General features: G+C 31.1%; 1 protein-coding gene across 1 annotated transcript; it reads right to left on the reverse strand.

Moving 5' to 3' along the window:
* Nucleotides 1–11,650: 11,650 nt before the first annotated feature.
* On the reverse strand, nucleotides 11,651–14,271 carry LOC111911454 (glucan endo-1,3-beta-glucosidase 14). Its single transcript, XM_023907239.3, has 3 exons — nucleotides 13,867–14,271; nucleotides 12,441–13,468; nucleotides 11,651–12,020 (listed from the first exon to the last, which is right to left on the reverse strand). Exons 1-3 carry the CDS (start codon nucleotides 13,928–13,930, stop codon nucleotides 11,940–11,942), a joined length of 1,173 nt encoding a protein of 390 aa, XP_023763007.1. The 5' UTR covers nucleotides 13,931–14,271; the 3' UTR covers nucleotides 11,651–11,939.
* Nucleotides 14,272–15,050: the final 779 nt, after the last annotated feature.

The raw sequence follows: 15,050 nt of genomic DNA on the forward strand, positions 1-15,050 counted from the left end.
TTTTACTAAAATCCAAACACCTGAACCAACTTTTTTGCACCTAATTTTGTTTACATTTCAATAAACTACTTATGTTTAGCCAATTTCACAAAAAAATGGCATTATCTTTTTGCAAAATGACAAAATTATGTTATGTTCAAAAGGTTTCAAAAGGGAGTACATGAGGAACCTTCAGGCTTACTTAGAAGAACAAATGAACTTTAGGTCCATTGTTTACAAGAAAAAATTTAGTTTAACAGTTATGATGATAATTATGGACTTATAATAATACATGTAATTAAGCTATATCTCTCTCTTGAAATGTTAATTGTGCATTGAGCATAAATAAACTAGGATTGTTGTGATTTTTTTGTTTATTTGCTTTCCTATCATGGCAGGTACCAATTACCAAATGAGCATGTTTAAAGGTGGATCAATATTATCTATATGTGTCATGATGATGATGATGATGACAGACGGGTAAGGTAACTAAACTATATACTAGTGATATTAACTCCCTTGTTTCTGGCAAAGTCGTTGAAACCAATGAACAACTAAACATCTATTAAATTATTAGGTTGGCTGACATTTTACATCCAGACAATGGATTGGAGCAAAAAAGGCATGTTCATGGATTCGGGTATCATTCTAGAACCAAGCAGGAAGTATCGAGGAGGCAACGATTGTACACTATGATGGAGTAATGAAACCATGGTTAGTATTGGCTTTAAAAAATATAAAATCTATTAGATGAAACATTTCAAATACGATCACCCATATTTGCAACCGTGCAACATAGAATAGCTTCATATATTTCATGTTGTAATTCACTTTTGATTCACATATGAATTACATGTGATTCACAAGTAAATCATATGTAATTCACATATGAATTACATGTGATTCACATGTAATTCACATATGAATCACATGTAAATCACATATAAATCACATGTAATTCATATATGAATTACATGTAATTCACATTCACATGTAAATCACATATAAATTACATGTGATTCACATGTAAATCACATATGAATTACATGTGATTCACATGTAAATCACATATGTATTTTTGTAAGTGTTTTACATCAATTAATTTCATTTTAATTTTCTTGTAGATTTGGAAGAAATTGTGGTGAATATTGAAGAGATGAAAAATGATAAATTGAAGAAAATATGAAAATATTGACACGAAGACATGAAATGCTTTGAAATTTGTAGCATTTTTTGTTTTTTATATTTTATTTGTATCGAATAAGATATTTATTCTATTGTGTTTATAGATTAGCAAATAAAAATGTGTATTTTGTATGATATATACTTACGAATATTATAGTATAACAAATATGTATATATTCTTATATGCTCCTAAAAGGTTGATTTTTTTGTTAAAAAAGTTATAGTTTTTTTTTTAAAAAAATATTCTAGTTTTTTTTTTTAATTTACTAAGTTTATAAAATTTACTGTTTTTTAAAAAAAAAATGCAGTTTTTGAAAAAAAATATTTTTTTTCAACTTTTTTAAAAAAAATATTTTTCTTAAAAAATTTAAAAAAAAATCTGCAAATAAAAAAAACGAAAATTTACATTTTTATAAAAAATTCCAAAAATTTGATTTATAATGTTAATTTGAGAGTTTTTTATTAATACTTCTAATAATACAAAAAGTTATATGAGATTGGTAAGAACACGATCATGCCATTAAAGAGTTAATTTTGATCTAACGCTCCGTCTTTAGTTCTCAGGTTCTCCGGAAACTATGAGTTCTCAACTGATCTCACTCCTATATATATATATATATATATATATATATATATATATATATATATATATATATATATATATATATATATGTGTGTGTGTGTGTGTGTGTGGGGGGGGGGAGCGTTAAATCATGTACATTTCTTATTGCGAGAACATTTGAGAACAAATTTGGACCACACAATTTTTTTTAATTAAAGTTATAAAATAATATTCATAAAAATCAAAAAATAGTTACTAACAATTAAAAAACTCACTAACAAACACCACTCACCATCCAACTAACACCACCCACCACCACCAATCACAACTACCAACCACTACACCCACCACCCACCACTACCTATCACTACAAACCACCACCACCCGCCTCCACCACCACCCACTACCACCACCCCGACCCAACTCCCACCACCCCCCCACCACCATTCAACCAACACCACAACCCACCATCACCACCACCCATCTCCATCACCCATTACCACTACCAACCACCACCCACCACCATCACCATCCATCATAATTCACTACCACCACCCATCACCACCACCTCCACCCACCGAAACCATCACTGCCACCACGATCACTACCCACCACCATCATCACCCACCATCTAACCACCACCACCTATCTCCACCACCCAGCACTACCACCCATACACACCACCCGCCACTGCCACCAACCATCGTCCAGAACCACTAGCCACTACCTACCACCACCCCACCCACCACACACAAAAACCACCAAACACCATCATCACTACCACCCTTACCACTAACCACCATCACCCCCACCCATTAAAACAACTACCCACCACCATCACTACCACTTGCAACCATCACCCACCACTATCATTACCACCGACCACCATCACCACTCACCACTCACCACTTATCACTACAAATCACCACCACCACCAAACATCACCACCACCTACCACCACCACTCACCCACCAACACCTACCACCATTCACCATCACCACCCACCACCATCACCCCTACTGAACATCCACCAAAACCACCACCCACTACCATTACCACCACCCCTACCGCCAACCAACACCCACCAGCCACCACCACCATCATCACCCGCTACTTACCACCACAAACCACTACAACATCAATCACCACCACCATTAAACATCACCACATGCCACCACCACATACCACTACCCACTCACCACCCACCAACCACCACCACCTACCACCCTTCATCGTTAGACAAGATACATATATTCCAAATAAAATCATATGTGCTTAGAAACACATAATCATATGTGATTAACGGTTTTAATCACATGTGATTAAAGTGGACAAAGAATAATTATTGAATCGAGAACACAAAAATGAATATTCTCCATATAAATCATATGTGATTGAATACATATAATTACAGATTATATGTATTCAGTCACTATGATTTATTTTGGAGAACATTCACTTTTGCGTTTTCGATTCAATAGTTGGTACGGTGTAATTAATCACATGTGATTATATGTATCTAATCACATATGATTCATTCGTGTTGTTGGATCAATAGTTGTTCTCATGTATATAATCACATGTGATTATATGTATTTAATCATATAAAAATTTATTAGAACAAGATTCGCTTTCGTGTTTTCGATTCAATAATTTTTGTTATGTATTTAATCACATGTGATTACATGTTTCTAATCACATATGATTTATGTAGAAAATATATATAATCACATGTGATTAAATACACATGACCAACTATTGAATTGAAATGAGAAAATGAATATCGTCCACATAAATCATATGTGATTAAATACATATAATCGCGTGTGATTATACGTATCTAATCATAAATGATTTATGTGGATACGACTTTTTTGCGTTCTTGATTCAATAGTTGTTCTCGTATACTTAATCATATGTAATTAAATACACACTACTAGAAAAAAGGCCTTTTACGACGCTCATTGCGCGTCGTAAAACGCTCAGACGACGCGCAAATGCGCGTCAAGGAAGGCCCTGTCATAAAGAGAGACGACGCGCTTTTGCGTGTCGTCTATAGACGACGCGCATTTATGACGCGCATTTACGACGCGCGGTTATGACACGCAATGCGTATCAAGGAAGGCCCTGTCATAAAGGAAGACGACACGCATTTGCGTGTCGTAACTTTACGACGCACGTGTTTATGACACACAATGAGTATCAAGGAAGCCCCAGTCAAGAAAGGTCATGTCATAAATGAAGACGACACACATTTTTGCGTATCGTAATTTTAATTTTTTTTTTTTAAATATATTTATATATTTATTAATTTATAAATTAAATTTGCATTTAATCTCTCATAATAGAAATACCATATACAAAAAATACAACCCATTGCATAATATTAAATAAAATACAACCCATGGCCGAACTATTCTTTTCAATTTCATCTTCATCAGAATTTCCATCTTTACCCTCGTCATTACCTTGTATTACTCCAGGTAAATGTCCATGACTCCATAAGGATCCTGCAAAAGCTAGTCAAAGTCATGCTATAGAGTCATGAAAAAAACAATTTAGCATCCTACATTACTAAGGAAATAACATGGAGGGGCATTTAGGTAAAATCGTCATTGGGTTTAGGATATATGTAATTATATGTAAACTTACTCATGGGGAAGAGCTATCTGCATATATATACATTATTAAATGAAGATTTATAGATTCTTATTAGGCATGTAAATGTAAATAAGAACTTATGTGTACAATTACTTGTCTTTTCAATGTGATCTATAAACTCAGTGACTTCTTCCACAATATCCGGATATACTCCAAGCAAACTATTTACCTAAAAAAAATTCTTTAATTTATCAAATTAAATCTAAGGATACCACACAAAAAGTCATCTAGAAGTTTTATGGATACACAAACAACGAATGCAAATATCTAGCAATAAAGCAGGAAGCAGATACTAGAAACAAAAAAGAATAAATCTTTAAATAATGTGTATTGTGTATATAATTTTACCCTTGATTGCAATTGTGGCCGAGTAATACTCTTTGTGCAATACTCTGCAATGCACTTCAAAAATGACTGGTAATCATCTGAGTTGCTCAATCTTTCCTTCACCTTCTCACGAAGACAAAGCATTTGAGCATGTACATCTTCCAACATACAAAGGGTCAATAAGGACATGAAATCAATTGTTCAAAAGAATGCAATACCTTTATAACAACAGCCAGATGGGACTAGTAGATACCTTGATGAAAGAGTTCAGCTACAGAGTCTTCAAGAGTACGTGGGGGTTTATTTTGGGAAAAATGATGTGTCACATCACAATATTTATCATCTTGATCATGTTCTCTTTGTTTTGTGTCTTCTGATGTGTCTTTTTCTTTCTCACCATGTTCCTTAATCTCTTTATCAGGTATAGTACATGTTGTTTCATGATTTGGATCAGGCTAGTCAGGGAACATATCATCAGGTAACCGGATCATTTGAACGAATAGCAATGCTAATCAAGTTAGGGCTCGGCTTGGGTGCAGACATACCTCCATCCATTGACAGTGAAGATGAACATGAAATTGGACTAGAATGAATAAAGATGATGTATTGAGAAAAAGTGCAACAACCATTTAAAAGAACAATTGCAAAATATGGGGCTTAGATGCTTGATATAGTTTCACTGTAAGTTTGTTTAACTTTAAACAAAAAAAGGTAAATGATAATCATTCATTAATATACTTCTGAACATCTTCATCTAAAAAATTCATTACAAGATTAATTGGCTGCTAACTTTTCCAACCTTGAATTGAACTAGATTTGTCAAATATTCTTGAACGTCATATATGATTAGGATGCAATACCAAGTAAATCAGATTGAAAAAGAAAATAAAAAAAAACATTATGTTCTTCAGATTATAACCAAATCAGATTACTATAATATAAGCAAATTATAGCAAAAGCTAAAAAAACAAAAAACACATTATGCCCAAATCATACATAGGTGATACCAGCAAACAAGAAATAAGAAACACTTAAACTATATCATTTTATCAAATAAAAGCTACCCTTTAACCCACCTTGTCAGTTTTGCAATATGTTCTTCTGGAACATTGAATTTAATAAGCACCTCTCTTGCAGCATCCATGCTTAATCTACGAAGATCAGCACCAGTTAATATATTGGTTCCATAAATATAAAACAAAGTAAAGTTAATATATTGGTATTATGGGTAACAAAGTAAAGTAATGAGTAAAATTTCACCTGAAAATCACAGAATAATTTTAAGAGTCACCAGCAAGAATTACCTGTCTTGATGAAAGAGTTGATAGGATAACTTTGACATGAGTATGAACTGTAACAGCTTGCTGTGTGCTTATCTCTGGAATAAAGGACTTATAAGGTTGCTTACTCAAGAAGTGTTGTTGTTTCTTGCTGTGTGCTTATCTCTGCAATGACAGACTGTAGAAAACAAACAATTAAGTAAGTGCACATAACAACAACAGGAAATTAAATATATTTTATGAATTATATAATTGAATTAACAAACCTTGCAGCGTGAAAAGAATATACATCCAGGGTGAAGTTCAGGACCAAGAACAGCAACTATTTCATTGATGAGGCGACCTACTCCTTGCTGAAGCACATTCTATCCATTCTCTCCAGACAAAAGAATATCCATAGCAAGGCCAAGTGTTGCCTAAAAAAGAATGACAGATCATATAATAACTATTATCTCCTAGTCTAGATCGTTTTAATTACATGCCAGCTCTTGTTAATTTTTATTCTTACATTAGAGAGAAAGGTGGCAATTGTATACATACAAAAGGATATGTAATGTACCTGAACTTGTGAAACATAAGACAAGCCCGTAGCTTCTATTCTTAGAAGAAGTCCATGCAAAGCCCATACTTGTAAGTTAGCTATTGAACTCTTAGCTAGTGAAGAGATAGAATGCACAGTGGATGGAACTAAACTTAATAATGCCATTCCTCCTGCACTGCATACAACATGAGAATGATAAATCTTTTGCTTTCAAAAAATAAAATAAATAAATTATGAGAAAACAAGTAACTTCACTAAAAAGATACAACATAAAAAGAAAAATACATGCGTTGGATGCAACCAAGAGCTAGAGCAATTGATCCAACATAATGCTCTGGTGCACCAGTTACATCATTAAGCAGTGATCGAGTCTAGTCAAAACAAATTATGGATCATGAGATTTTTAACACATTCTAAAATGAAATAAATAACAATATCAAAATTTTACCAATCTGGCAGTAAACATATCATTTCCAAGGCGAGCTAGAAGCCCTAGCCCTTCTGATGATGCTCTTCGTTGTGATTCACAGGTTGGCCCTTTCCCATGCATTTCACTAATCACAACCCATAAACTGTCATATAGATTCCACCATGATTCATCCAACTTTTCAATTTGATAAGATACAAATTGCTTGTGAGTCAAAAAAAAGTTACCTGATTGAGGGCAATAGACTTCTGTAGAAGAATCAGCTTAGCTCTATATCTTCACTGTGGCATTTTGTCGAACACCTTCTGTGCAGTAACAAAATGAAAATCTTGCCATCAAAAATTCCATGTATGCTTTTAAACCAGTCAAAATCCCGAAAAGAAAGAACAAAAATCAGATAACGAAAAATAGCTTCGCAAGAAAAGTTACCTTGTCTCAGTGTAGGAACCACCGCCACCCTCCTCTGTTAAAATTAAAAAGATAAGAACATGTTCAAAGGTGAAACAATGACAATATCTAGAATAACTGAAAGTGTTGAAGAGAGAATAGATGGTTGCTGATTATCCGACGGTGGCCACGTAACAATTTCCCAAATTGAACAATTTTACCGTGTGGGAGAAAGGAGAATCCTCTGCTAGGCGTGAATATTGACTGCTAGGCATGAATATCTACTGCTAGGTCCGACGAACGCACCTAGCCAGCCGGTCTCTTTTTCGTCGATTCTGATTTCCTTTTCTTCGATTGAGCATCACAAAACCAACACGGGACCAACAGTTTTTCCTTCCTCCCAACCCCGGAAGACGTGGAATCGATGCCCTCTATTTTTGGAAGTCGGATCGATGGATACTCGTCCTTGTTAGATTTTTTTTAGGCTTCAAAATTGATAGATTTTTTTTTCGATTCTTTCAAGTTTGAATCAGAAAATGAGAAAGAGTTAGGGAAATCAAGAGTGCAATGCTCGTCCTTGTTAGGTTGAAGATGAAAGATAGATAGAAGATAGAAAAAAAAGGTGGGTTTTCAAAATTTTGGGGATTTCATTTCCCCCCTTGTCTACTAAAAGCGCGTTTCATTAAAATTATAAAGCGACAGGTACAGACGACGCGCGTTTAAGATAAAGCGCCCTCCGTGTTTTTAATTTTTTTTTTTCTTGAGACACTAAATTAAGGGCACGCAATAAAGCGTGACGTAAATCCTTAAATTTTTTGGAGAGATGACACTATTTTAAGGGCACGTCCTTTTGCGTATCGTTAATTATCGCGTGTCGTAAAAAGCGCGTCATTAAAGGTCTTTTTTCTAGTAGTGACATATAATCACATGTGATTAAATGCATGCGAAAAGGTATTGAATCGAAAACGTGAAAATGAATATTGTCAATATAAATATTATGTGATATGAATCTTTTCCATACAAATCACATGTGATTAAATACACTTGTGCAACTATTGAAACCGAAAATACGAAAATCAATATTGTCTACATAAATCATATGTGATTAAACACATATAATCTAATCACATATGATTTAGATGTAGAAGATTCATTTTTGTATTTCTTGATTCAATAGTTGTTTCTGTTACTTTAATAATATGTGATTAGATGTATTTAATCACATGTAACCATGTGTGATTTCTATATTTAACCAAGTATGATTTATGTATTTGACCACGTATGATTTATGTGGACAATATTAATTTTCGTGTTCTAAATTCAATAATTGTTTTTGTGTATAACGCCTACAAATTCGGGCTAGTCAATTTAGAGACAATAAGCATCAAAAATGAATTTTTGATAGAATATTATTTAGAGTAAAAATAATCTTAACCAATGTATAATATATGTCACACGGGTTTCGTACATATAAACAACTCCGAAATCCGAGTTGTAACGAAGAAGTTATGACCCGTCGAAGTTTTACGGCAAAACCGGCATGACACCGGGAATCGTAAAAAGAGAGTTTGCGATAAAATACTTTTAGCCTTAGCGATCTAAAATGTGTTATGGCAAAATGTACTCGATTCTGCCAAATGTATTCTGAAATGAATGTCTTCTTGGAGTCATAATTTTTGAAATGATTTCTTATATTTGTATGTGTTTTGTTTCGGAACCACTCAGAATATAGCAAAGTTGTTTAGAACAACAATGGTGGGTGGAAATTAAGAGACAATTTCATGGCAGTTGAGATTCCCCACACCAAAATGTCAAAATATAACAACATGAAACAAGAATGAGAACGAAGATTCATTCATGAATGAAATTGTATTTTTATAGAATGAAGATTTTTTTAAAGAATGACTCACTATAAAGCTTGTTTTCTAAATAAAATGTGGAAAAAATTCAAAAAATAACATTGTATTTTTATAGAATGTGACAGTAAAAAATGTTATTTTGTTTATTTTTGGACCTTAGATTCTTCAATAATGTTAATAATAGATGATTATTCTTTAAGAATGTTGTTATTCTTCAACTCATAGTCATGGTTCAAAAATTTGTTATTCTTCAAAATGTTCATTCAATCATGTATTTTCTCAAAATTTGTATTCAATCAAAATATATATTCTATTAGAATATGTATTTTAAACTCTTGGTCCACATTAATTCTTACATCCACATAATATTTACCATCCACACTGTAACCTCTCTCTCTCTCTCTCTCTCTCTCTCTCTCTCTCTCTCTATATATATATATATATATATATATATATATATATATATATATATATATATATATATATATATATATATATATATATATATATATAGGGTTAGGTTCATGTGAGACGACCTAATTTTGTGAGACTGTGAGACGCAATCCTAATCACTCATTTAGTAGATAAAACAAAAACATTTTTAAAATGCAAAATAATTGAAAATTTTTGAAATTTTTTTTTCTAATATTATTTTCGGAATATATATTTTCCAAAAAATACAAAAAATTCAAAATTTTTACATATTTTAGTAGAATATTTTGAATATTTTATATATCTGGCAAATCTAGTATAATATTCTAAACATTCTAAAAATCATATTATAAATGTAGAGTTAATATTCTATTAGAATATCAAAAAAAAAAAAACGGTAATTTTTTTTTATCTTTTTAAATTTTTTTTTAGGTAAATAAAGTTCCGAAAGTAATAATTAAAAAAAAGAATTTTTGGATTTTTCCTTTTATTTTGCATTTTAAAATTATTTTTAGATTTAGTCTCACGGTCTCACAAAATTAGTATGATATATATATATATATATATATATATATATATATATATATATATATATATATATATATATATATAGGGTTTGGTTATATTGTTGTAATCATCTATTGTGTGCATGTAAGATTAATTCTGGACCAATCATTTTTGTTATTTTAAGAAAGTAATTAATGCATATTAGATATTAAAGATATAATGAGCATTAATTAGAACTTCAGCATTTAATATGCATTAATTATTTTTTTTAAATAACTAAAATGATTGGTTCATAATCAATCATACAAGCACACAATAGATAGTAAAAACATTTGAACCTAACTATATATATATATATATATATATATATATATATATATATATATATATATATATATATATATATATATATATATATATATATATATATATATATATATATATATATATATATATATATATATATATATATATATATATATATCAATGATAAATGGTCAAGTAAACTTAGATGGTAATTAATTATAAATTTCTTTTTAATTGAAAGTACTCTGAATTTCTTTTAGGAAATACACAGAATCATGTTTAAAATATGCATTGTAGCAAAAACACATCCAATATTTATTTCACTCGTCTAACAATATATTTTTTAGCCCAAAAAATTACACTACCTAAATATAATTCGATAAAAAAGGGTAAAAAATAAATTTTTGGGTCAAGCCTTATTAAACGTCAAAAATGTCGGAACATTGGTAAAAACGTAATATCATTGTGTAATTTCTATAAACTTAAATATTTAATATAATGGTCAACATGCCAGACTATATGGGATTGTTGAAACTTAAATTATTCAAAATCATTAAAAAAAAAAAAAAAAATTACATGCATACATGTTGAAAGGATGTTTTTAAGAAAAAAAGTATGTTCCTAAAACCGTCGAGTTTGGTTTAAAAAGAATGTTTTTAAGAAAAAAATATATATGTTCCTAAAACCGTTTTTCAATTGTTTCGGTTTTTAGTTTTTGATTCATACTTTTGTATTAATCATGCTGATAAAAATTGGAAAAAAAATTAAAAAATAAAAAATAAAAACAATATTACACCAAAATAACCTTTAAATTCAAGTTAAAGGATAAAAATGTTTAATTAAAAGACATGTTCGAACTCTTCGTCCTTGTCAAAGTTGAACAGTGATGTGATAATTCTATTTTGACGTACTAACTGAAAAACTAGTTTATACTCTAGCCAATAAAAATTGAGTTTGGTAAAAACAAACTGATAAGCTAGTTTGAAGATATAAAATGACATAAAAGACATTTAGATAAATATGTTTTTTATATTAATTAAATGTATATTTATGAAATAAAAAAAAAAATTTTAAAAAAGTCCTATAAAACTAGTCTAAATAACTTTTCAAGAAGCTGACTTATAAACTAACTTATAAGCTACTTTCTGGTTTACCAAACATGACAACTCAAAAAAAACTCGATAAATAAATTAGCTATGATGCGGCAAACACAACATTAAATGTATTACAAAAAACAACATTTCAGATGTTCATTTCGTTTAAGTGAATACATTTTTATAACAACAAAAACCAAATGGACTTAAATACGTTACACGAATTTAGTTCTCTTCTTCATATTCTCATGCCTAAAACTCAAATTATCATCTTTCAGATTATCCCGAAGAGTTATTTCGTGAAGCCCAGACATAAGGTCAAAACATATAACGAAACTAAACTTACATGATCGAATATCAAACACTAAATTGTGCAAAATTTGTTACTAAATCTATAATAATTGAAACAACATTGTTGCACATAGTATTAAGATCAATACGTAGTACCATTGACAAATTTGAGCTCGAAAAACCTGATACAAAGAATAATGGTGTAAGATACGATTTATACTTTTCTTTGGGGTAAATGCAGGAAAATAACAACATACTTTCATTTTATTTGTGTAAGTAGGTTGTAGCATCTTATTTCTATTTCTTTTTAGACAAAATTACATAAATGGTCCTTGTGGTTGACAAAATCGACCAACTCTAGTCCTGTGGTTTCAAAATCTTGCAAAGACAGTCCTTTTGGCTAACGATGTTAACTTTTACAGTTAAGTCCCTTATGAAATGACACGTTTGCCTTTCTTGCCATAAGGACCATTTATATAATTTCAATATTTTTCTTATTAAGGCATCATATCTATCAAAATTCAATTTCTTTTTATATGTCAAAAAACTTGTGGAAAATTAGTCAACAAGAAGATATAGCAAAAGTAAGACAAGTTACATACCTTCAATGAATTTGCAGATGAAGATTTAAGACTTGGAAAACCGATATCATACGAAATCCTCCCATTAGGTTTATACAACCCAAAGTTCCTTTCAGAAGTGGGCCCCGGCTTTGAATTCTCATTAAATAAAGCAAAAATATACGCCTTCAATACAAAATTCGGTCTCCTTGGAGTCCCTTTTCTTTTAGCAAGCCTTTTACGCAAATTATAATTATAAATTCTTGCATTTTTCAATGTTGCTACACCTTCATTTAAATCTCCATGAGAAGCCCAACCTGTTTCTGTAACTATAACCTCCATTTTATCAAATCCAGCATCTTCAAGAGCAGCATAAGTTGCATCAATTTGAGCATCAAGCATGTTGTCATAATGGAGGTTGACTTTTTTGTCATATATTCCATTAGTTGGGTTAAAAAGAGCATAATTTATATCAATATGATCAGGGTTACCCATGTAAGCTAAAAAAGGGTATGCATTCAGACAAAAAGGGGAACCGATTTGTGAAAATAAGTTCAAAATCTTCTTCATGTTTTGAGCAATATCTTCTTTGAATGTACATGAAGATGGAGGATATGAAGTCCCAAACACATTTTGTGAATGTGCAGTTGATATTTGAACCACTTTGTGTAATTTAAGTTTTTTTGTGGCGTTGTAGATGTTTTTAACAGCATCAAAAAGAGAATCTTGAAGATCTAAATCAGTACTTCCAAGAATTTCATTTCCAACTGCAATCCCTACTATATGTGTTTTGGGAAAGTATGCATGAACATTTTGTTTTACCCAGTTGAGGGCATGATCGGGATTTTCACTCATTTCTTTGACAAATTCATTCGGAAGTCCAATCACTAAATCCAACCCACTTCCACTAAATGCATCAAGAACACTGTGATCAGCATCATATATTCGGACATTTTTAATTTTAGAAGCTTTAAGGAGTTTAACAACTTCAGTAGGAGAAGGGATGTTATCTGCTAATCTTCCATAGTTTATACCATAGGTTCCTGTGAAAGCTTTAGCTGTTACATACCCTGTGAGAAACAAAAAGGGGTGAAGATTTATAGCGGAAATTAACACTCTTTATCACATTACAACAAAATCATTCAAATTCGCATACCCACATTCAGTTTTGCAAACAAAAGATTAAACGACTATGTAGCTGAGGTTGATTTCACATCGAGACAACGATTTACATTTAACAATTTGAACTTCAGTTCCAATTACTGAAGTTAAAGAAGTGTCGCTGTTTGTTAGCTCGCCGATTCAAATTTCAATCAAACAAAATCGAATAAAACACAGAAACAAATGATTAACCTTTTAATTACTATATGCATTAAATTGATATGAACATCAATTTTAACGTCAATTTAATAGCATTCAAGTAAGAATCGATGAATGAAAACAATAATTAAAAGGGGAAAATTATTACCTTTTTGAATAAAAAAGACCAAAAGCAGAAGAAGATACCGACAAAAGGATCTCGAAATCTTCATTGCATCGGAGTCAGCAAAATGACTCCGACGCCGTTACTTTTGATCCTGCAACTCAGCCATGCCATGAGATTAATTAAACAGATTCCTTCCTCAGTTCCTCTCGACTCTACACACCATCTCTTACTCTGTATACATGTTCGTACACGCTTCTCTTTGTATAAGAGTATACTAATAAGTTCTTCTTTCAAGAATCGTGGGGATCATGTGCAGTGGCTCCGGCGACGGGGGCGGCGGTGTACGGCGGAAGAAGGGGCTTTTGGTGGTTTTCTCAGTGGGCACAATTTATAGTGTAGAGTGTAGAGTGTAGAATTTTTTTTTCAATTTTGTGTCGATGAATAGCCACATAGCATATTATATGGCCTTATATTCCCACATTATATCTTTTTACTACCCTTGAATTAGATATGTGTTGCCAATCAGTCCCTCCTGTTTAAAAAATATCCCTTTTGGGAGAAAGTTATGTTGTGAAACTTAAGGTCAAATATGTTAAAAATAACTTATTCCAAAATCATAAAATTTGACAAAATCTATCGGTTCTTCCTATTGGGATACCTAAAATCTTTTATAGTAAGTTTCAATTTTCAAACTATCTTTTTGATTATAAATTAGTTGACATATGTGGTTGTATCATATTAAATAATTAAAAATAACTTATATTTTTTTTTATATTAGTCAATAAAAACATTTAGTATAAGTCAATCATATATGTCAAGAGATGACAAGTCAAAAAATTTAATTTTTAGAACTTCACTTTATGGGGTCATAACTTTTATAATCCACTTTTCAAAAATCGTTTAAGATGTCAAAAAAAGATGTCAAAAAAGGGAAAACATACTCATAAAACCTTTGTTTTAAAGGATAAAACATTATGTTTTATAAAGAACTATATGATCGAAATTAATAGACATAGATATAATATATTTTTAGCTTGTTAGCATAAAATGACTAAATTAGTTATTGTTTTCTGTATATTGTGAACTAAAACTGACTACCAAATGACTTAATAGCAAGGTTCTAAAAAGTTCGTTAAGGCGCATCATGGCTCCAAGGCTTGTATTTGACGTCAAATTTTAATAAAATGTTGACTTAAATTTATATATATATATATATATATATATAT

The sequence above is a fragment of the Lactuca sativa genome, chromosome 5 (genome assembly GCF_002870075.4).
Source record: "Lactuca sativa cultivar Salinas chromosome 5, Lsat_Salinas_v11, whole genome shotgun sequence".
Taxonomy (NCBI): Eukaryota; Viridiplantae; Streptophyta; class Magnoliopsida; order Asterales; family Asteraceae; genus Lactuca; species Lactuca sativa.